The 23,291-nt window shown below is 45.3% G+C and overlaps 1 protein-coding gene across 1 annotated transcript; it reads left to right on the top strand.

Annotated features, from left to right (window-relative positions):
• Positions 1-327: 327 nt before the first annotated feature.
• LOC128706793 (organic cation transporter protein) lies at positions 328-21,533 on the top strand. Its single transcript, XM_053801735.1, has 7 exons — positions 328-804; positions 11,009-11,417; positions 19,373-19,953; positions 20,050-20,224; positions 20,828-20,973; positions 21,161-21,363; positions 21,443-21,533. The coding sequence occupies exons 1-7, from the start codon at positions 328-330 to the stop codon at positions 21,531-21,533; spliced, it is 2,082 nt and encodes a 693-aa protein (XP_053657710.1).
• Positions 21,534-23,291: the final 1,758 nt, after the last annotated feature.

The following is a 23,291-nucleotide window of genomic DNA, read 5'->3' as shown; positions in this document are numbered from 1 at the left end:
CTTCCAGCTAGAACACGACTCGGCCGGTTATTCGTCTCGTGAACGCGTACGGTACCAGACGTTACGATCTCGCAACAACGGTTAAACCTGCGAAGGGTACACAGAGTGACGCGATCCGTGCTTGGGGAACCGAAGCCGTGCCGAAGCCAGTGTACAGGCAGGTTGATGGTGCTTCGCAACCATTCGCAATAGAAGGCTGTGCCGCGGTAGTCGGTGGTGCAGTACGTTACGAAATTCGGTGCGTGTTATTCGCGTGTCAATGTAACAACATTCTACACAATACCAAACCGCCGGTGTGTTTTTGGGGTGTCCGTGTGCTAGCGTAGAATGAAGCGACACTATTACGTGCAGAAAATGAATAGCCAAGAAAAGTTGGGTGAAGAATCGGCCGGCATGGATACGACCGGCATCTATACGATCACTGTGCCACGGGTGGAAGTGGCTGTACCGGGTGGTACCGAACCCATCACCGGGATGCGCACGCCAAGTGCTACGTTTGTGTCGATTCTGCAGCGACCGCCGAAGACCGTCGTTGACTTCGGGACGGTCAATATTTACCAGCAGCCCCATAGTGGGGTGAAGGTAGGTCGCAGCGGTACCGTACCCGACGGTAAGATGCTCGATCCGTCCTTCGATGATAACAGCGATAACAGCAGCAATCTCAGTGTGACCGCGAACGACGAGGACAGTGATATAATATCTGAGTATATCGGTCACTACGGTCGGTGGCAGTTTGGGTGGACGTTCTTACTGTGTCTGTTCCAGATACCGACCACGTTTCACATCTTCTGTCTGGTGTTTCAGGTGAGTGATGGATGTCTGTAACTACCACTGTGTACAACGTTGTCTGTTTGAGGCTCTGCATTAAAAGATCTTCCGAGATATCTGAAAGATCCAGTCGAACGCTATCAAAGAATAGGCAGATACCCTTCAGCAATTTCAGGGATTTAGATAGCGCCGTTTGAAGGCAAAATGGTGTAACCAGTTACGGTTATGGCTTGGAATCCAATCAACCAGGCCACATAAAATGTCAGCGGAACCGGCATCAGTTTATGGATGTTTACTTTTAGGACGTCCTACGTGAAAACGTCTCCGGGTGACCCACCGTTATGCATGTTAATCATAACAATAAAACCTTGCCCATCGAAGTTGATGCATTACCATTGGTGTGATTGGAATTTCATTGATGTATTTGTACATCATCATCAATTCAATACCTTTTTGTGGACTTTGTCTGACTGTCAGCGGTCTTCTGGGGGAGGTTGGAGTATGAATTTCTGACGCGTTCTTATTTATGTTATATGCCTGAAATCAGCTCATGTAACATCAGCAGTGCTAATATTAAACAATCTGGTTCGAGTGCATGCACAGGACACCGTAGCCGTGTTCCCAGTCCCTTCGGCACTTCTTCTGAATGGGGCACGCATTACGGCAGCTGATTGAATACGGAAGACGGCATCAAGTTCACGCTCGACCATCGGCGATGAAGCGCGCCTTGATTGGATTCTCAAAGGCCCTGATTCGCGATTCATTTCCGTTGCGATACGGCAACACCGTCTGCTCGCTCACTCGACCGAACTTCCTCGCGTGCCAAATGGTTTTTTCCCGGGACGATGGCTGGTGTTGGATTGCACCTGCAAAATTGCCACTTGGCTCCTAACGGGGAGGCGAGTGCGCTTCTTCTACCGGTAATATGATAAGGCCGAGAGTCGCAGCACCATATTGGATGGATTCACTGAAGCTATCCACTTACGCCACCGTTAGTGTGGATCATGCTTTGTGTAATCGATCGGGCATTGGGAAAGTTGGATTGAAGAGTAGCTCTTCGTAAAGAGTGCTTCCTTACTGGACTGCTTTTCGCATTATTCCTATTCCAAAGTTCCCACATCTCACGTGTCGTTTTGTTTGACAAATCGCTCAAAATGGACACCTTTCACTTTCGGTTTAGCCCAAACATACACTTTTGACCACCGCGCGTCACCGACCTTGGACTATGGGACACGCCAGCCGAAGAAGAGGAGCCCGAACCATTCGGTGACAACAAATCGCCAAACAAACCTGTTTCTCATGTTTGCCACTTTTTCGAGAGCAAAGAAGCAACATCCATAAACGGGGTTTCCGCACGCTAGGTCAATGTCATTCAATGCTCTTTTGGTGCGCCAGGGTGAGTAAGAGGAATTGCACGCTGAATTATGATTTTTTCTTCCTTTGGCGAGTGGGTTTGTGGGTGATGACTCCCTTAGCAAGTAGGCGACAGACGTCTTGACTCGCACTTCCCTCCGGTAATGGCATAAAGGCACGTGTCAAACGATTGTTCCAATCGCGTTTGGGCGGCGTTCGGGGAGTTTAGCGAATTGTAGCTTACGACCAACGATTTCGTCTAATGATAATCGTGTCAAGGTTGTGGCAACCTTCAACAAAACCAGCCCTAACTAATTTTCCATTCTTTCTAATCCTACACCATCGATCATGCTTTGGGCGATATCTTGAAGAACAGTCGAATAGTCGTTCAACAGTCGTTTTGAATGAAGTTGGCGATTGAGAAAAGATTCGACTTGTACTTTTACTCGAATTTAGTGTGTGCATTCTACTATTAGTATCATTTCATCGATTAATCGATTAAGATATACATCAATAATCGACAAAGTTGCCTGAAATTGCCTTAAATGCACTCGACCCCCACTGATTGGGTTTATTTTAGTTGGGTTACTCGATGGTTGGCACCTCTATAGTTGGGTTGCACTGCCAAACATCGAGGTTGTCATTTTTAATAAATCTGGCCTACTAAGCATGACATTTTGTCTGCGTAAATACGTCGTGTTCGGTTCGTGTGAACTTCGTGTTTTTATTCGGTTAATTTCTCGATTTTGATAGATGTTAAACAACCCAACCATCGAGTGCGATCTAGATAGACGAGAATTTCATTTAAATACAAGCAAATGAAGAGAGACTTTTTACAGCAACTACTGCGCTTGTACTGCAATCGTGCTCTTAAGTCGTAAACACTGATTTCCACTAGAATGACACTCCAGCGTAGTTTGGAAACATAAAACAGTGATTGAACATACGTTTTACATCGTCCATAGTTTATCGTTTGCGTGGTGCTGTAGCAAAACCATGCACTGTCCGACATGTGTTGGGAATAAATTAATGTCCACCCCAGTGAACGTTTCGCCACCGCCGAAACCTTGAACGTGTGGACGGTGGCAAGAAAGCGGGAAACCTGTCGTTTCCGATCAACCATAAAACGGCTCGCCCCGCTCCATCACCGTTCAAAACCGCACCGAAACCACCGCGGCCATTGACTTTGCAACATAATTCGGGCGCTATTCTTGTCGCGTGGTACGAATGGGTTCGGTCGGCATTTCGCCTAAGTAAGGGCGGTGTGTGTTTTGAGTTACGCTTTGATGCATTTGGTGCAATTGTGCGTTGTTGTTTGGTTTGTGTTCGATCAATTTCGCTTCAGACACCACAACACAACGCCCGCAAATGGCAACTATAAAATCGATTAGCTTTCACCATTGCATACCGCGTACGGCTTTTCGTACAAGGGCTTTTCGGTGCGCTGTGCTGACATTAGCCGTGTGTGACATCAACAGGTTGCGTGAGAGCGTGGTTATTTAATTAAGCCATTTACAAGCTCGCGGAAAACCAAGCACATCATTGAACTGTTTTGAAAAGCTTCTTAAGACGACGCTGTCTGGAAAATGATTAATATTGCCATTTGTTTAAAAGATAACCATAAATGTAGGACACAAATAGAACACGTTTGGACTAAATTGACCACATGGAGCGCCTACATTGAACAACTCAAGTACAACGTGGCACCTCTGATGAATAGCTGCTGATTGGCGGACCTGATAGAGGTGTTGCTATACGCTATATATGAGAAGATAAAACAAGATTCATTTTTTTCTTTTAATAAAAATCATGTCATGGTACGGACAACTTGATGAATGTGCAAGTTTATCAGAATTATAGAGACTTTGGCCTCAAGTTTCGTCTGTTTCTCTTGTTGATTATGTTGACAAATGAAAACTGTTGTAAAAATTAAGATGAAATGAAAATTAAAGTCGTTATTCTACGTTATCCGTAATCAATGGGACTCGCCGGTTGCCGGATAATCGAATAACACGAATATAAAGCACATCTCGAATTTATTTTAAAATTAGTGTGTAATGTGCCACAGGTAGGGCATGTTTGGAGTATATTTTATTTTTCAGGTAAATTTGAGTTCTTTTCTTTAAGGATTTGGTCTTATTTTATCACATACACATATATAAACGGCACTCGGTTAATCGGAACTGTAGTTTACAACGAGAGAACAAAAATTAATGCCCACTGGCAAAAAAATAATTGCTTTGAGACAAAAATTCATGCGTTAGAGACATCATTTAGCGGCAGCGACTGTATGTTGTAAAATTAAAACAGGAGTGGCCTGGTGGTGGATTAGTAGCGGCACCAACCCGCAACACGATAGGACCGGTCCAAATTCCCTTCCGAACCCCCGTACACAGGACTGACTAATCGTTACAGTTACGGTTACGGGTAAATAAAGTTGAAGAAAGCCAAAAATGGCTGGCCTAGACCTCTTGAGACTGTTGTTGCGTATAAAGAAATAGAAAAATAAAAACATTAAAAAAAGTCAGTCAACTTTTAGAGCATGGTTTTGATCGCCCTTAAAATTTAGAGAATCGGAGTGTCTCATGAAATTCGAATAAAGTTCACAGTAAAGTCACACAATCTAAAGAATTTTCAAGCGAATAATCCCAACTTCACCTCAAAGATCGTGAGAACTCGATGGACATTGCCGATTGCCAGTTTACGCAACACATGGATGGCGATCCTGTGCGAAAGATTAATTGCTATCTTATTCCAATAGACAACACAACTCCTTTCGTCAAGTACGAGAGTATTACGATTACCGATATGTTCTACAGCAAAGACCTGTTTCGATTACCATATAAATATACTCCCAAGCTTTCGATTTCGATAGCATTCTACCGACACTGGACGGAACCGCCTCTGGCGCAAGACTCGAAAAAAAAAGCTGCTACTATTTTCGAACTCCACATCCAGTTCGGATTGCCTGTTTTACTAACCCCGTTGGGTGGACGTCTTTGCGATCGTAACCGCGTGGGGATGACGCAAGCCACCCAGTTCGTTACATTTGACATGATAAATGCACTGATTTGAATTTAAATTTGTAACGAAAGCGCCAGGGCGTCCCGGGCCTACACTCATCAATATCGAAGTCATAACACATAAAGGTTGATTGATTTCGTACCTTCACCTTTTTTTGCTGCTCATAAATGCATTATTTTTTTTTCGGTATTATCTACCAGGTTTCGCACCACCGAGCAAATGCATTATTTATACGCTGTTATAAATTTGTTCTACTTCTACACCGTTCGCTCGCCGATTCGAACCCGCAACCGGAAGAGCAACAGCAGCGAACGTGGCACGTGCCAGGTCAACTCGTTGTTGTGTGGTTAGCCTCTTTTTTTTTTGCTCTATTGCTTGTTTGTCGGTGATAAATGCTGTACATTCTATAGTAGATATATTATGCTTGCTAAATTGCATTCGTCATCCTGAGTTGTGGTAATCGTTGGACTTTTAAAAGTAGCACACAAAACGATAAGAATGAGTGGGGGATTTTGTAGGACTATTATTTATTATACTAAGACCTTTACTTCTTAGTTGCTCTGAGGTGATGAAAAGCGTCAAGGTCGAATGAAAATCCGATCAACCGATCAGATTCGATTCCAGTTCCGTTCCACGTTTTGCCGGATAGTACGTACAAATCATTGGACATTTTCTCTACGACCATTCGTTTATGGCGTGAGTTTCTTTTCGATTTTTATATGGTGCAGAGATAAAAAAAGGCGAACTAAATATACCAGCAGGTCAACACGACCTAGACCTTGACTTGTGGTGTGCGTTCATTGCAACTCGGGTGGATAACTCTGGGTCGTTTGGGTGATTGAACTCTTTTCCCTACGATAAAATTGGAATTGGTATGAAAGACTACCAGATTTTTATAGACTAATCTAACCTGATTTTTATAGTATATTCTTCGATAACAAGAATTTCTACTCTATTACCTATTCTATATCAATGTTATACAACAATTTTTTTTAAAGATTAAACTCAAATGAATTAAAATCTTGATATCCGTACCAAATCACAATACATCAATCCAAACAATAATAATAAAGAACTATCTCACGTCCGGCATCGCAACGACTTACGGGATTTCCTTTCGCTTTAGTTCCGATTTGGCGAATCGAAGTCAGTCGAACAGCTTCCTGCATCCTTCCAGCAATCGGCACACCGGCAGCGCGCCACACAAACCGGTTGACCTCCGCGAGAGCCCCAAGCGATACAACAACGCCTGCTCCACACCGCTCACAGGCAACGCACAGACGACGCACTGGTGGTGCGTCACCCAAGACCGCCAGTCAAAGACCGGCGCGAATCCCTTTCGGTACTGCATGAACGGGACCGGCTGGGTACCGGCTTACGAGTGACCCTGGCGTTGTAGTGCCGGTGCGTAACATTGAAAAGTTCAATCCCATCGCTGGGCCTCTTCACAAACTGCGGATCGCCACTCGGAACCGGAATCGGTACCGTAACGCAACCAAGAACTCTTACAGAAGCAATTGCTCGCCATCATTCCCCACGATGCCCCGCGGGCATTAGTGCCTCATGCTGTGCCGATTTGTGGTGACCTTTTCACTTTCTGCTTGCGGACACTGCAATTTGGTGCAGATCTAACATGCAAAAGCACTTGAACGAGTCAAAACACGGAGACACGGTTGGTATGTTGCTAATGACCGGTGCTTCAGGCGCGTACGATTGGTCCCTTGGGTAAGGACGCTATGTCAGTGGTCTCGATCGTTTGCTCGACAAACTCATTGGCGCAGGGAAATGTCGCGTCAGTTTGCACCGACTAGGGGCGTGCTAACGGACCGAGAGATCCCCCCATTACGCGTAAGCCGACCATTACGTACGATCGAAAACCAGACCTGCGTCGCATTTTCCACCAACTGATGCAACTTCCTGCCGGTATTTCAATGTCTCAATCGACTACAACCCCACCAGCGTTTCTAATAGCCATGCCAGGTACAGGGCAAAACAAAAGTTGATCTGCAATCCTTCCGGATCGTGTTCCATTACCCGCCGTGCCGTCGTGCATCGCGCGATGACTTCCTATGCGTTAGAACATATCAATATTCATTAAATGTAGGCTCATTGCAAAACCAAAACCATTACGGTAGGCGTAATAAATAGTACAGGCACTGCTTTTTTCTTCGCTTCTTGTGCGCAATTAATTGTTTTATGACCCGTAACGCACATTACGCCTCTATCGATGCTATCAGTCCGGACTGTTTATCGGTAGAGGATATTTCTGTTTGCTTAATAGTTCTATCGATATACTCGATGAGGTCAATTATTTGCATTTCTTGCTATTAGTATGAGGAAATGAATAATGCTGTTTAGAAGTACATATTTGATTTGCTTCCTTCTTCTGTTTTAATATGTATTCCATTCTAATTTCACAGTTATTAGGTCTAATCGTATCATTATGTTTTTCTGAGATACTGAAATACTTTAAAAACGATTAGTTCGATTAAGTCTATGTGAACTCAATATAAGTTCTCAAGCTTGTAATTGAACCACCAAGGCCAAGAACGAAGCATAGAATATAGATGTCCAGAGGAATTTGGGATGATTCATGAATCTTAGAGGAGTCATGAATCTTAGAGGAGTCAGGAATCTTTGGATGCATCATCATTCATGCAGTTCAAAGAATCATCAAAATTCATGAATTTGAATCAGATTTACTCAACACTAAAATGTGTGAATTGCAAAAACTTAGAACAGAATCAATTTTAGCTGGAAAGTATTCCAGAAATTGTGAAGAAACCTAGTACCTCTTAGACCCTACTTAATTTTTACTTGATAAAAATCAAAAATGGAATCATCTTTGCATATTTAACTCGAATACGCCATACCTTGCTCCATTCCATACAGAGTTTTTCCGGGCGGAATCGCTACCCAACGGGACCACACCATTTCCAACTGAACTGAGTCTCAACCAATACTGGATTCTGTTCAACTTGAACTATAATGCTCTAAGATACAGCTGTAATACTTTGCTCTTTCTTGAGTTGACACATTTTATGAAGAAACTCACACACTTCACTAGTGTCAGAAAGTCGTTATGAGCGGAGAATTCCAGATCTACCGCGGTACATTGTACTGCAACATGTTAAATGTCCACTGTTAAATGGTTAGAATTCCAATATTTACAAACGTCCCTGAGACAAGAATCCCGTTCATAACTATCAAAAATATCTGTTCCAGAGGAAGGTCGAGAGGAAGAAATTGGAAAGGATGTTAGCCTTCTAACCAAAGTCTTATGATAGAGAAACCACTGCAGTGTAAAGCACTCAATAATCCATCCGGAAAACAAAGTTGGTATATGATACAGGTCGATGCATAGCCCAGATTTAGTTCGGCATTTTGAACTTCGTTTTGACATTTAGTAAAACCAAGTAACGTAAAGTAGTAAAAGTCTATGTCAAGTGGTAAAACCAAGTAAACCAAGTAACCAAGACTTCAAATTTCAACTATTCTGAAGATCAGCTAAAAAGGATCATGGTAGACACAGACTAAAATGACTCGATGCTTGATGGCGTATGATTACAAGAAGTTCCCAGCCACTTCTGTTAAGAGCGAACATCATAAAGCCCTCCTAGTGTCTGATAAGTCAATAACGACTACAAAAGATACCGCAACAATATATGCTCCCAACACTGTCCCTTGGAGCATATAGAATTCAACCAGGACAATACTGACAACGGCTGTAAAATCACAGTAGGAAGAAGAGAAACGTATCACATAGAAACAACAACAGTTTAATGGCGCTCCCAGTGTGCCGCTCCTGTTCATGTTACATGCCATGCCTTTAAAAAGGAGTTCCCAAACACAATGTCCACGTGGAAGGGGGGAATAAAAATGGTTTACAGCGAATCAAATCTATCGCTGGAAGCCGCTCGGCTCTTCATGCACTCTCACGCGCCCAATCAATCAAAGGTTTCGCACCCAACGGCAACCCCGTTTAGTGATTAACCGTGCGGCGAGCGTTGGATTAATTGTGCACCACAAAACCCCCGTAAGCCGCCGGTCGCCAGTATCACTTTGGCGAATCAGGAAATCGAAACCTCGACCGCCGACGAATAGGCACGGTCGCGTCGTACTGTTGTTTCCTGCCCACCCATTGCTCCACCTCTCCACCTTCTCCCCAGTCCCCAAGGACGCCAACGACGTCGGGCACACGAATGTAATAGGGTTCGTATCGAAAGACGGGTTAGTCTTACACTGGCACCGGTTTAAGTTTTGCGATAAAAGTAAACATATGTAACGTACCTATCCGATCCAGTTCGATCCTCATGAATGCTGGCCAGTGTAGCGTCACTCTTACTTTTCCTGATTAACATTAAATTGGCACTGTTATCTGATTTATCAACCAACCTTCTTTTTTACATGTAAATTATCTTGCACCGCACGGAAACAATCAATCAGTTTGGATCGGTAACAATCGACCAGGAAGCGACCTGTAATCGCCTCCACACGCTGGAAGATGTGAAACCAAACAGATGTCAAAAACTGTATCAAAGCGACCCGTTTGATTACACTCGCCCGTTTCGCAGTCCGCACCTCCACAGCCTGCTAGATTTTGAATCGTTCGATCGATCTATTTAATCTAATGCACAGGACATCACAAAGACGGCAGTAGATAATGATACCGGTTTTGCCCTCCGCTTCCATCACGGACAATGTAGCATTTTCTTTTGACGCCACGGTCAAGATGACGGCCAAGATGGCCGAGGCGCGTGGTACGGGATAATTGAGTTCTTTGCGTGAAATTAAATCAACACATCAACCTGTTGAAGTTGGAGCCGATCGTGTACGGTGTCTAGAATGGGTCCCATCGATTGCGCGCGCACGCTTGGTCGTATGTGCAGAAACGGTTCGGCGCGTGTGCCCACACGGCAAAGGACACGCGTTGGTATGGAAGCTGCGGGTGGCCGCTCGGTACATGCCACAGACCGTGACCTTGCGCCAACAGAAACGCGCGGGTACGTGGATAGGGGTTGCGCGCTTAATCACAGACGGTATCGCATCGGTACTGCGCAGTGTTGAATGTTAATGTGCGGTGGATGCGTACCATTGATGTTTATTGCCGCTTCGATGAAAGATTGCTTATCTGAAGCAAGCTCGTTAGGTTGTTGTCGAATGGAATGGTTACAGATGTGCTTTGATGCAGAAGTCACATTGATCCACTTACCGACTGCAGATGGTGTCCTTGTAAGGGATGGCTTTTGGATGTGAAAGCATGGGAAGTTAAACGCATAGTGCACAATGCACAATGCATCAGCAATGGAACGGCTGCATGATCACACCGGTACCAGGTCACACTGTTCAGCAGGTGTTCCTATTATTTATCAAAACTTGCGAACTCTATTGGAGATGAAAACTAGAGTACGGGGTGAAGCAAGAAGAACATTAGCATAATTTACGTATCCATACCTGCCAGACCTGGGTTTACTTAGACGTAAGCTCCAACACTCTCGCCACAAAACAAAGGCACACCACATACCTGGCGGAGGTGACATGATATGATGAATTGTACTCCTATTGGGCTCTCGGTACGCTAACTGTCAGCCGATCTAATGATGGCGCTAACGGCATTCGCTATTAATGAGGGTTTGAATACCTGTTGGTAATTATCGTGATTATTTGGTGTCAATGGGTATGTTTTATTTATAGCCGTAGTGCTGAACGACTGCTCCAGTTATTAATACTTTAACTACCTTCTGGCATGAAAGTCATCTAAATTGAACAAAATTATTTAATTTAGTAAAGTATTTTATAGATCTTACTCTTATGATCCCGAGTTAAAGCTCTTTTTCTCTCCATTCTTTTCATCCCTCGCTAGGCGGCTGCCCGAGACTTTTGGTGTGCCCGACCGGAACATTTAACCTCCGTGCCGTTGGAGTTGTGGCGCAACCTCACGCAAACGACCACCGCCAACCAGTGCAGTGTTCGGGCGGCACCGTACGAACATCTGACGGTGGACAGCATTCTCGAGTACTTCCAAGGGGTGGAGAATGGAAGCGATAGTGAGCGCATTGGATGCAGTGCGTACGAGTACGATGATACGATCTACGGGCAAACGATCATAGCCGAGTTTGGGCTCGTCTGCGATCGCGGCCATCTGATGAGCATCGTGGAGATGTGCTTTCTGGCCGGGGCTGCTCTCGGCAGTGTGGGCAGTGGATGGATTTCGGACCAGTTCGGCCGAAGGCACACGCTGATGGGATTCGCACTGATACAGGGTGTTACAGGTAGGATATTTAAACCGTTACTTTAGAAGCAATTTTGAAGATCTAGCGTAGTCGTTTTAACATTGTTTTCGGAGATCTTATCATAGAACATGTATGTAAAAGTCAGGCATCAACTGCGGTAGAATTTTGAAGAGTCAAAGAAACTAATGTTAGAAGAATCCCACTGAAAATCACTTCTAATTTGGTATCAGCTCAGTACGTGCCTACCATTGAATGGCGTGCTATTGATTTGCATGCCTTGCAACCAATTACACGCTCAATTTTCGTAGTAATTGTACACGGGTTGTGGGCGCTAGTGGCGTGCCGTCCGGAACGCTCAACTTGTTAGCTACGCCGCACTGCAATGAAGCCTGTTTTGGTGGTCTACTGTCCACCCTGCCCAACTACATACGTCGATCAACTATTTCTGGTAATGATAATCCTCTTTGCGTGTCACAAATCCACAATCAATCCGACCGTAAAGGTACAATTTTGTTTCCATTATCAAAATGTCCCGATTGGGGTTTGTTTGTTTTGAGTAATTGTATTGTAGTAGATAATTGAATTTGTAAAAAAAAATATGCAAATCATTACAAACACGAGCCTAAACATGGTGCAAATTCGGTAAAATGTAAGTAAACCCCATACGGAACAGCTATTACCGTGGACAACAGATAAGAAAATGTGTGGAATGCAAAACAAAAACGATCAACTGTAGGTTGTTGTTCTTCGCCTCCCTTCACATTACGGTGGAAGCGGTTAGTTTAATGATTCATTCACTCGTAGTATCGCGGATGGCGGAAAACAATTTCCTACCACAAGCGCACGATCGGTTTACGTTGGCGGTACACTAGAAATACACCCAACTGCACGACAAATTCTTAATAATAACCTTGAGGTGAAGATTCTCTACGAACTGAGAACACATAATGCTTGAGCTTTCACGATTCCGTGAGATGGCGGCGTATTTAATGGTTGTACTATGACGTATTATTCATGTCATAGGAACGATCGTTGTGTTAGCTCGTGAACCGTGAACAAGCTTAGGCATGTTTTTATTATGTAATTTTCAGTTAAAAATAAAAAGGGCTTAGTCTATTTACTAACTCTTTTTTTTTTTTATTACTTCCTCGTCGGTTGAACAAAATTCTTAAAAACTTTCAGGTCATTCTACATTAATTTCGCACTACCGACCGTGATTTCAACGCATAAAAAGAGACAATTCCAATTCCGGTGTTGGGTGAATATGATTCAGATTCGCAAATCTGAAAGATATTTATTCTGAATTATTGACTCTAACACCTGGTTTATGACTCCTCAAAGATTCATGAATCTCCAAAGATTCATTATCGTTTCGTTATTATCGGGTTCTTGACGATTTAAGAATATTTTGAAAGTCGACTCATGCTTTGAACGACACTATACAAGAGATTCTTTTCAATGAATCTTGTCGAAAGATTCATTAGATTTAAAACTTAAAATCGATTATTTTGATGATAACTATTGGCAACCACCCTGTGTTGTAACGCTGTCACTCTCAATGACATTTACACACTATAATTGTAGTAGTACGAGCGCGACACAAATAAGGACGTAGATCAGAGAGAGTTGACCGAACGGACGGAAAAGAGTATTTTATTATATATTAAACCGTTTCTATTCTCATTTTTATGTTTTCTTTCGCGCCAAATAGGAGGACACTATACATGCACGAAAATGAATTACACGTGAACCGTTTACAACACACGTATTATAAAGTAATATATTCTATACCGAAATTCGACACCTTACAACATGCACACTCCCGCCTCTCAAACGTTCATCGCGGTCGCTTGTCCGAACCGAAGTGTCTGGCCGCGCGCGCCCGTACGCTGACCTCTCGCTGGCACCGGTGGATCGCACTTACACCATCGACCGCTGGCCGTTACCTGTCAGCGGTGAGTTACCGTGTCGGATCCACAGATGCGACATAGGGTGGTCCATAACATCTCCCCCTTTTAATTTGCAGGTTATACCCCTCGAGCCTACGCGGAAGTCTTCTAGTCCTAGAAGACCGGCGTGGTGATCCTACTGGTTGTTGTCGCCTTCTCGGAATGAGGGGTATCGGTCTGGGAGATGGTCCACTCGGTAAAGGTATTTCTTCAGTGCCTCCAGCAGGCACTAGCTGTTCGTCGTCGGGAGCACTTTCAATGAGAAAGTCTATGGGTAGCTGGTGGCGAGGCGCTAGTGTGGAAGACTGGCGAGTGGCGCTAGTATTTCGCTCCCTCAATTGGTTCAGGTGGCGGCGATGTAAACGACGATCCTCGGTCTCGATCTCGTATACCACGTTACCAATTGCACGTAGGACTTTTGCAGGAACCCATTTCCATGAGTTCCGCGTATACCACTTTGCGTAGACAAGATCACCTCCCTGGAAACTACGATCTCGTCTTACTGGTTCTGCTTCCGGTGTCAAAGGTGGTTTTAACAGCTCCATTGCTGTCCGGATCTTTCTTCCGAACATAGCCTCCGCTGGCGACCGATGCTTTTCCAACGCTGGGTTGGGGGTTGCTCGGTAAGTTTGCAGGAATATTTCAAGCGCTTCTGAACGGGATGCTCCTCCTTCTTCAATCTTCTTTACTGAACGCTTGAAAGTGTCGACGAAACGTTCGGCTTGCCCGTTGGATTGAGGATGAAATGGTGGACTGGTGACGTGTTGAATACCGCTGCTAGCACAATACTCCGCGAATGTGGTACTAACAAATTGCGGTCCGTTGTCACTTACGAGCGTTACCGGAGACCCGAACCTCGCGAATAGGTTTCGTAATATGGCGATTGTTGCCGATGAAGATGTGCTACTCGTCTTAATGACTTCTGGCCATTTGGTGTAGGCGTCCACTACTACTAAAAAATATTCGCCCTCAATCGGTCCTGCGTAGTCGACGTGTATTCGCTCCCATGGCTGTTTCGTAGTTGGCCAGGATACTGGTTTAGTGTGCGGTGGCGTTTTGGCGGCAACCGCACAAGCACTGCACGTTCTGACGCATTGTGCGATGTCCTCGTCCATCCCTGGCCAGTACACGTAGCTTCGGGCTAGTGCTTTCATCCGCTGCATTCCTGGGTGCCCCTCGTGCAGTTGCTTAAGACACCTTTGGCGCAATTTTGCGGGAATAACCACTCTCTCCCCGAACAAAATGCATCCACGTACTGTGGATAGCGCTTCGCTTCGATTGAAAAAGCGTGCCAAATCTTGGCCGTACGTTGTGTCTTGAGGCCAACCTTGCAGGATGTAGCGGTGAACTCGTCGCAGTACCGTATCAGCCCTAGTAGCGTTCGCAACGTCTCTAAAATTAAGAGGGAATGCATTTATTGACCGTATGGCAATGTAACTTACGTCCTTTTCGAGTTCAGTGCTGGCTACGATGTATTCCGGATCCGGCTTCGCATGCTCGCTTATCAACCTCGACAGTAGATCCGCGTTTCCAAACTTTGTCGAGGGAACATATTCGATGCTGAAGTCGTACAGCTGCAAGGACAGCGCAAAACGTTGCAGTCTGTTAGCTGTGTAGACCGGTATGCCTTTTTTGGATCCGAATATCCGTAGCAACGGACGATGATCTGTCTGCAGACGAAAATGCCGACCGTACAGCATTTTGTGAAACTTCTTCACCGCAAAAATGATGGCAAGGCCTTCGCGATCGATTTGGCTGTAGTTGTTTTCCGCTTTCGTGAGTGCCCTCGATGCGTGCTGAACAACCTTTAACGAGCCATCTGCGAATTTGTGGCTGATCGTGGCGCCAAGTCCCACCGCTGATGCATCTGCAGATACTACGATTTCGGCGTTTGGATCGTAATGTGTTAGGAGCAGATCCGATGATAGTATCTCCTTGAAATGCTTGAAAGCGCGTTCGCATTCGCGAGTCCAGATAAAACTGGTTTCGTTCTTTAAAAGAACATCGAGAGGGTATCTAAGGTCGCGCATTTTCGGAACGAATCTACCATAGTAATTTACTGCGCCTAAGAAAGACCGGACTTCGCTTACGTTAGTTGGCGCTGGTAGTTTTAGGATCGCTTCGATCTTTGCAGGGTTTGGCCTGAGTCCACGACAATCGACGATGAAACCTAAATATTCGATTTGGTGCGTTTTGAATGCACACTTTTCCGCACGGATTGTAAATCCGTAATCGCGTATTCTGTGGAAAAGGTTAAGAAGGTTTTCGTCGTGCTCGCTTTCCGTTTTACCACCAACGATTACGTCATCCATGTAGCCGGATGTTCCTCGTAACCCTGCGAGCATTGTGTCGATTAGTTGCTGAAATGCGGCCGGTGCTATTTTGATACCCGGTGGTAGGCGATTGTAGTGGTACAGTCCACGATGTGTGTTGATGGTTAAGAGGGGACGGTATTTAGCATCAATTTCGACCTGTAAAAACGCGTCCGAAAGGTCGATTTTGCTAAAAAATTTACATTGAGCCAGCTTTGCGAATATATCATCTGGGAGCGGTAAAGGGTATTCGTAAGACTGGAGAGCCGAATTCAATCCTGTCGAGTAGTCTCCGCAAATCCTAATACTACCGTTCCCTTTTCTTACGACGACAATGGGCGCTGCCCAATCGGAATAATCGACTGGCGTGATGACATTAAGTGCCTCTAACCGATCAAGCTCTTTTTCAACTGTTGTTTGCATGGCATAAGCTACTGGGCGCTTGGGACAAAAGGTCGGACGTACGTTTTCTTTTACTTGCAGCTTGATACTCGCCTTGGTGCATAATCCGGTGCCGTTGAAAACAGTCGGAAATCTGCTCTCCCATTTCGCAGATTCACACTCGACTCGATTGCAGAACTGGTCCATTGGCAAAGTTCCTAGCGAAAAAATGTCGACAAAATCGGCCCCCAGAAGCTGTAGATTAGAGGGAACAACTCGAATCGTTGCGGATTTTGTCACACCGTTGATCGTGACTTTCGCCTCAAACTCGCCATCCAGCTGAAGGCGTGTACCGGATGCTGTCTTCGCATGCACTTTTGCTGTCGTTAGAGGCGGCATGCCTAGCTGCTTCCACGTTTTCCTTCCGACTATTGTGATGTCCGATCCCGTATCGAGTTGCAAACTAGCTGATTTGTTACCTATTTGAATGTTTACAAATTTGCGCTTATGAATGTTACGAACATTCACTACCACTACACGTGTCGCTGTCGAAGTGCGCTTGTGAGATCGGATGAACTTCTTTTTTCGGCCTGACGAGCTGCAATGACCCTCGCGATGGCCAAATCTCCCACAATCCTGGCACTTGTGAGAGCCGTACGTACACTCTCTCACCCAATGGGAATCGCCGCATAACCAGCACGGTCTCGGTGGCTTCGATGCCGGTGAACTTCGGTCGGGATGTCGCTGGTTAGTACGCTCGTTTTTCTGAGCGCTGCGCTGCTTATTCTCGCTCTGCAATGCAAGAACTTTTTCTTCCTTCCCAGTGGCGAACATTGTACTTACTACCTTTAAGCCTGTTAACCGTTGGCCTTCGGCGGATAGCTGCTCCAGCGTGAGATCCGGCCGATCCTCAATTCGTGCTAGGAGCCTTGTTCGGACGTCGTTATCCACTTCCTCTCTTAACCCGCAAACAAACATTAAGCATTTGAACTGGTCCTCCGTCATACTAGCGAACTGAAAATCGTTGCAGGCACGATTTACTCTACAAGCGAACGGAAGCAGATCTTCGTTTCGCTCTTTCGCTGTTTGGAGGCACTTGTATCGCTTACTACTAAGCGATTCTACGGTTCCGAATAGCTTCTTTAGTTTGCTTACCGTCTCGTCGAACGTGAGGTCGCGGGGCAGGCAGGGAAGAATGAAGTTTGCGTACCGCGCGTGTTCCGCTGTACCCAATTTGCGAGTGAGCAGGCGGATTTTCGCTGAATCATCGAGCCGGGAAGCGTCTTGTACGAACAGATCCTCGAAGCGCGAGTACCACGCTTGAAATGTGGCACCGGATTCTGCGTCGTACCGAAACTCGCTTATGCTTCCCGATAGGGCGTCCATGATCAGCTCGGGATCCCGTGGCGCTAGTGACTGTTGCTGGGCGGGGGGCTGGGGTGTCGTGTGGTGCTGCTGCTGCATCAACTGAGCCATCATCTGCTGCTGTTGAGCTGCTTGTTGCTGCTGCTGTTGCATTTGCTGCTGCATTACTTGCAGCATTTGGTACAGTAACCCGAATTCAGGACTCTGCGTTACCGGTCCTGACTGGAGTGACGCTACGCCTTGATGCTGCGACGGCTGTTGCTGGGTCGATGCATTTTGCGATGGTGGAGGTACGCGTTGTGAGAAAGCCGCGTTCAAAATGCTTGCACCATTTTGCGACAACCGACGCTGTTCGTCTGTCTCTGGATTTTCGCCGGGACTATACATTTATTTTGCGGTATCTTTGACGGAATTGTCTAGGATTTAAATAGGAAGCACTTCACACGCGAAAAAAAACTTTTTTTTTTTCAACACTTATAGTTCCTATTTTAAATTTCGTTTTCCTCGTCGCCACTTTTATGTTTTCTTTCGCGCCAAATAGGAGGACACTATACATGCACGAAAATGAATTACACGTGAACCGTTTACAACACACGTATTATAAAGTAATATATTCTATACCGAAATTCGACACCTTACAACATGCACACTCCCGCCTCTCAAACGTTCATCGCGGTCGCTTGTCCGAACCGAAGTGTCTGGCCGCGCGCGCCCGTACGCTGACCTCTCGCTGGCACCGGTGGATCGCACTTACACCATCGACCGCTGGCCGTTACCTGTCAGCGGTGAGTTACCGTGTCGGATCCACAGATGCGACATAGGGTGGTCCATAACACTCATATTAATCAGTTTTAGTATAATCGTGTTTTAAATTGCTAATAAAATCCTACGCCAAAGAACACAAAAATAACAATTGATGATTTAACGGTTTAGCTGCAATTTTTTTTACAATAGCTTGATTTCTGGAGCACCGTTTTTATCATCCTCTACCTTTGACGCCTAATGTCAAAAGGGAGTGCTTGACGTCTGCGCCTTGCCCAGCACTAGCCGAGCACAGGGTGCTCCCAACAGTTACAATACAATTTTGCTCAAGCGTCACTCGTACACTAGTCATTCGCCCATGGTTGAAAGAGTGACAATGTTGAGCCTGAAGATAATTAGCAATCTTAAATCAATTTCACCCAAATCACATCACCTTCAGCACTCGGTAGATAATTTTAATCTCTTGTTTACCAAACTACTCTAGCGAAGCATGTGCCACCATGTGTGTTGTCTCGGACACTGTGCGAAACTAATCGGTTAGTCATGTATACGTACGTGCAGTTATGGCATTTTAACGGCTAAGCTGGCTCTCTTCTATCAACTCGCCGAGAGACGTCGATGTCTGCAATCAAATGACAAATGGAAACGAAAGGCTTTGGGCCTTCCTATCTGGATCGTTAAAAGCTTCGATTGGTGCAGGAAATTAGGATCTTCAAATTACACCACTTAGACGACATTTGACCTTGGATGAGAACGATCGGGAGCATTAAAATTTAAAAGAACTTAACGGACAGCCCCATTAGCAGAGTTAGACGCTGGTAGTAAAAATCGTCATTAACTTCCGTAAAGCTTATACTAATTACGGACAGTGTTGACACATCTATTACCCGAGCAAAATGCTCTATGATACTCTGATGTAATAACAGACGCAAGGAAGTAAAACGTACCACTGGCATAATAAACCATAACAGAAACAGCTATCGGTGAAACATAATCAATAATACTCCATCCACAACCGATCGACGAACTTCAAAACCTTCCCTTCAGCAAGATCATTACTACAACTCGTTAGTATCCGCACTGGAATGAACCAATCAACCACCAAATATATCCCCGTCACACGAGGACCTCGCAGTGACAGAAACAATTAGCAAAAATCAATCATCCTTCTAATCGCCCCATCTCTCTCTTTCTCTTTCTCTTTCGTCCCCACGACTCACCAAAGGTATCGCGCTCGGGTTCGTGACGTCGCTCGAGCTGTACATGGGACTGCGGGTAGTGATCGGTTTCGCCTCGATGTCGGTCGCCGTGGTCAGCTTCGTGCTGGTGGTGGAACTGGTGAGCGGCCGGTACCGCACAATCATCGGCATCCTCAACATACTTCCGGTGGCCTTGGCCTACATCCTGGCAGCAGGTATCGCTTACGTGGCGCGCGACTGGCGCACGATGCAGTTCGCCATCACGGTGCCCGGTCTGCTGCTCGTCACCAGCTGGTACTGGTGTCCAGAATCACCCCGCTGGCTGCTGGCCAAGGGACGGCTCGATGAGCTCTGCCAGCTGTTGGAGCGAGCCGCTACCACCAACAATCTACAGCTGCCCGCAAACTACCGGAAGGCGCTAACAGTGGAATCGGGCACGGAATCGGGCGGCGCACCGGAAGCAGCCGTCTCGGTCGGTGACGTATTCCGCCGGAAGTACATTCGCACCACGCTCGTCATGATCGTCGTGTGGTTCGGCATCATACTGATCTACTTTGGCATTACGCTGCATCTGAGCAATCTTGGAGGCGACATCTATCTGAACACGGTACGGGTGCAAAGGTGCAAAGCCGCGCTGTATGAAGCAATCCCACTCACCTACCGGCGTCATGTTGCACGGTGGTTTCTCTTTTACCCCCGACAGGTCATTGCCGGTTCGGTCGAATCGATTGCCATCTGTCTCAGCATCGTGGTCGTGCTGAAGCTCGGATTACGGATTAATTTATTCCTCTACATGGTCGTCGCTGGATTGTCCTGCATCGTGATGAACTTCGTGCCGGATGGTAACCTCTGGCTGATAATTACGCTGGCGATGATCGGTGAGTACTTGCGTGTGAGCGGGACAGCGGGAGCATGCGGGTGTGTGTGTGTTTGTGTGTGTGTGGAACAATCCAATTTTGCCACACTCAGTGCAACACGAGCAGCTTAATTAATCAAGGTGCCGTGAGAAGAATTACCCCGAGGATGCATCCCAGGCGGGCAGCTAACGTGCGAAGAATAGGGATGAAATTTCAGCCCTTAAAGCCCTTCAAAAATGTCTAAATTTAGCATTCATCTTCATCATACCGAAACGAATTTGACAACGTTCGTTTCACCGTTCCCAAAACGACGACATTCAACCCACAGGCATCCGGAGATGATACTAAAACATTATTCAATTAGTGCTAGTCGCGCGCTCCAGTGTTCTCCAGGAGCCGTACTCACCGATGAGTGCCGTTGATACACGTTGCACCCAACAACGCACTGATTTATTCAAGTGTTATCAATTTCTCACTTCAACGTCGGATAAAAAGCGGACGTTGTCGGCTTTTCTAACATGGCTTCACCTCGTCAGTTGATACTCACACTCATTTCATGCTCATTCTGCTTCTTTATTTCTTTCCATCGCGACTGCTTTCCCGATTCCGGACCGCTCCCTACAGTCAAGTGCTGTGTTGGAGCGTGTAATGCCATCATACCGACGTTTACCGCGTACCAGTACCCGACCACCATGCGCAACCTTGGTGTTGGGGTGGGAAATTTTGCTGCCGGCGTGGCGCTTATCATTGTACCGTACCTGTGGCTGCTGGTGAGTGTTTCATTCAGCACGTTTGTATTGTTTGTTTCTTCTGCGCTGTTCGTGCAATCTCGTCCGTGTCCGGCCAATGCAATCAATCAACGGAACTTCACGAGCGAACTCCATCCCTTTTTGGAGACTTCATCGCTAGCTTTGTGGGCTAATTCTAACCTCTTTTTGTTCTCGCATTCCTTCACAGGAACACATTGATCAGTACCTGCCGATGACGATCATGGGAGTGTTCAGTATTATTGGTGCCCTTTCGCTCGCTATCCTGAAGGACAAACTAAGCCAAAAGTATCGCCAACGAAAGGCGGCAAAACAAGCATCGATCTATCAGAATACAACCGCCATCGCTCACGAAAAACAGCATGCTGCGATGGAAGCTGACAGTTCAAAACGGTAAGCAGCACGTGTTTTAAATGGTAACGCTCCGCTTTGTAACGCTTTACAATGTGTTATGCCGATTGTCTACTTGCAGGCGCATTGGCACTCAGTATCCGTACGACGCTGAAGAACCGGCCGGAATCAGCAACATAGGATTTGCACAAAACGAAAGCATCTTCCTGTAAAGATTTGTAGAAGCAAATTATATTCGCTCTCTCTCTCTCTCTTTCTCTCTGTGTGGTTAAAGTGAACAACTATAATTAATAATAATGGAAAGTAACGAATAGAATGCGGTTTGGGATAAAATAAGTATAATCTTTCTAATGCAGCTAGCGAGTAGATTCATCGGGCTAGCTTAGCAAATAGGAAACATGCGTACTATTTCATCACAGAGTTTAAAGCTAGTATTTAAATGCATCAACTGTGGCATTAGGTTAAAACGCGTTAATATTAACCATTAGCTAAGGTTAACTATTTCATGGCAGTATTTCGAACGGGTCAGGATACTGGTGTACAAATAAAGTAAACAGCGGATGAAAGGTGTTTATCCGGCCAGCCAGCAGAATAATGCAGGCACACAAGCACCAAATGGGAACATACAGGATCGCAAAGCGCCGACGAACGAGAACGAAGGAAACAACATGTGATAATAAAGGCTACAGCCACTTCGGTTTACATATTCATGCAATTGAAGCCCGCATTCTACACGGATGAGAGCACGGTTTCACGCAGAGTTGTATTGATCATTCTTGTAAGAAATGTGGGATGTAGCGACATCTATATGCAGCAAGTATTAAGTATCGTTAACGTAGTGTAAAATAGAATACAAATGTCAAAACAATTTGTTTATACGCCAGAGTAGTTAAAGTAAGTGCGAAATAATGATGCAACAAACCATACACACCAACAATCAGCAATAAACTTGATTATTGGCATTCTCTCTAGATGTGCCTTGTTGTTCTTTAGTGTTAAAAATAATGTTTTAATTTGATTATTATGTACTATATTATTATTGCCCGAAAGTTATTGGATAAGTAAGCATGCTAAATGTCTATGGAAAAATCTAATTTGAATAAAGTTCTACAACGTTCGATGAATTAGGCCAAATCTTGAGGCATACGGCTGTAAGGTTACAGCCTACTTCTCCCAGCAGCAGTACCTCTGATTCCTTACTATTAAAATTTAAGCTTTAAAATTGAATATGAAGTTGTCTAAATTCACTGTTTGTATAGTTTTAAATGCTAAGGTGTCTAAGCTAAATTAGTAAGCAAGTGAAGCTAAATTATCCCCACTTGATTAGGATTGAAATAGAAGATATAAAACACCTGGGATTTTTGCCAGGTCTGTGTAGTATTCGGATGATTGGTGTTAGTGAGAGATAGAGTGAGACATTTTAGATCACACCTTGCTCCAGAATTCAGTTCGACCTCCACTGATTTACCGCCCAACTGTAACGCGTCATATCCTCCGCCGCCTTGCGTTCTCGCCCATATTCTACACCACAAACAGCACCAACATTAATCCTGCATTATTTACACACACCGTTAACGCGTTAAACACCCGTCCAACAATTGCTAGTTGCGTATGGTTTTTGTTCATTGGTTTTGGTCTGCTTTTGGACGAGAGAGACCACGCACCAACGCATTGCAACGAGGCAACGACAGCTTGCCGGGGCTTACCGATCGAGCCCGAACTCACTGTGCCCGTGTGCGATCGAGCGATCGCTCAATCAGCATAAGGCGTTTATTTCTGCGGTGTAAGCTTTTGCGCAATAATGAACCTGCCAGTGCGTCGTTAAATTATTTCCGCGCGAGTTTATTGTCAGAAAAGCAGAGTGAAAGAGAAAACTGCCACACCTTCCCTGTGATTAAGAATGATTTTAATCCTTTTCTAGTGGTAAAAATACATCTCATGTCGAAATATATTTACACAATATAATAATA

The sequence above is a fragment of the Anopheles marshallii genome, chromosome 2 (genome assembly GCF_943734725.1).
Source record: "Anopheles marshallii chromosome 2, idAnoMarsDA_429_01, whole genome shotgun sequence".
Lineage (NCBI taxonomy): Eukaryota > Metazoa > Arthropoda > Insecta > Diptera > Culicidae > Anopheles > Anopheles marshallii.
The sequence above is the reverse complement of the archived record's forward strand: the minus strand, read 5'-3'. Positions and strand labels throughout refer to the sequence as shown.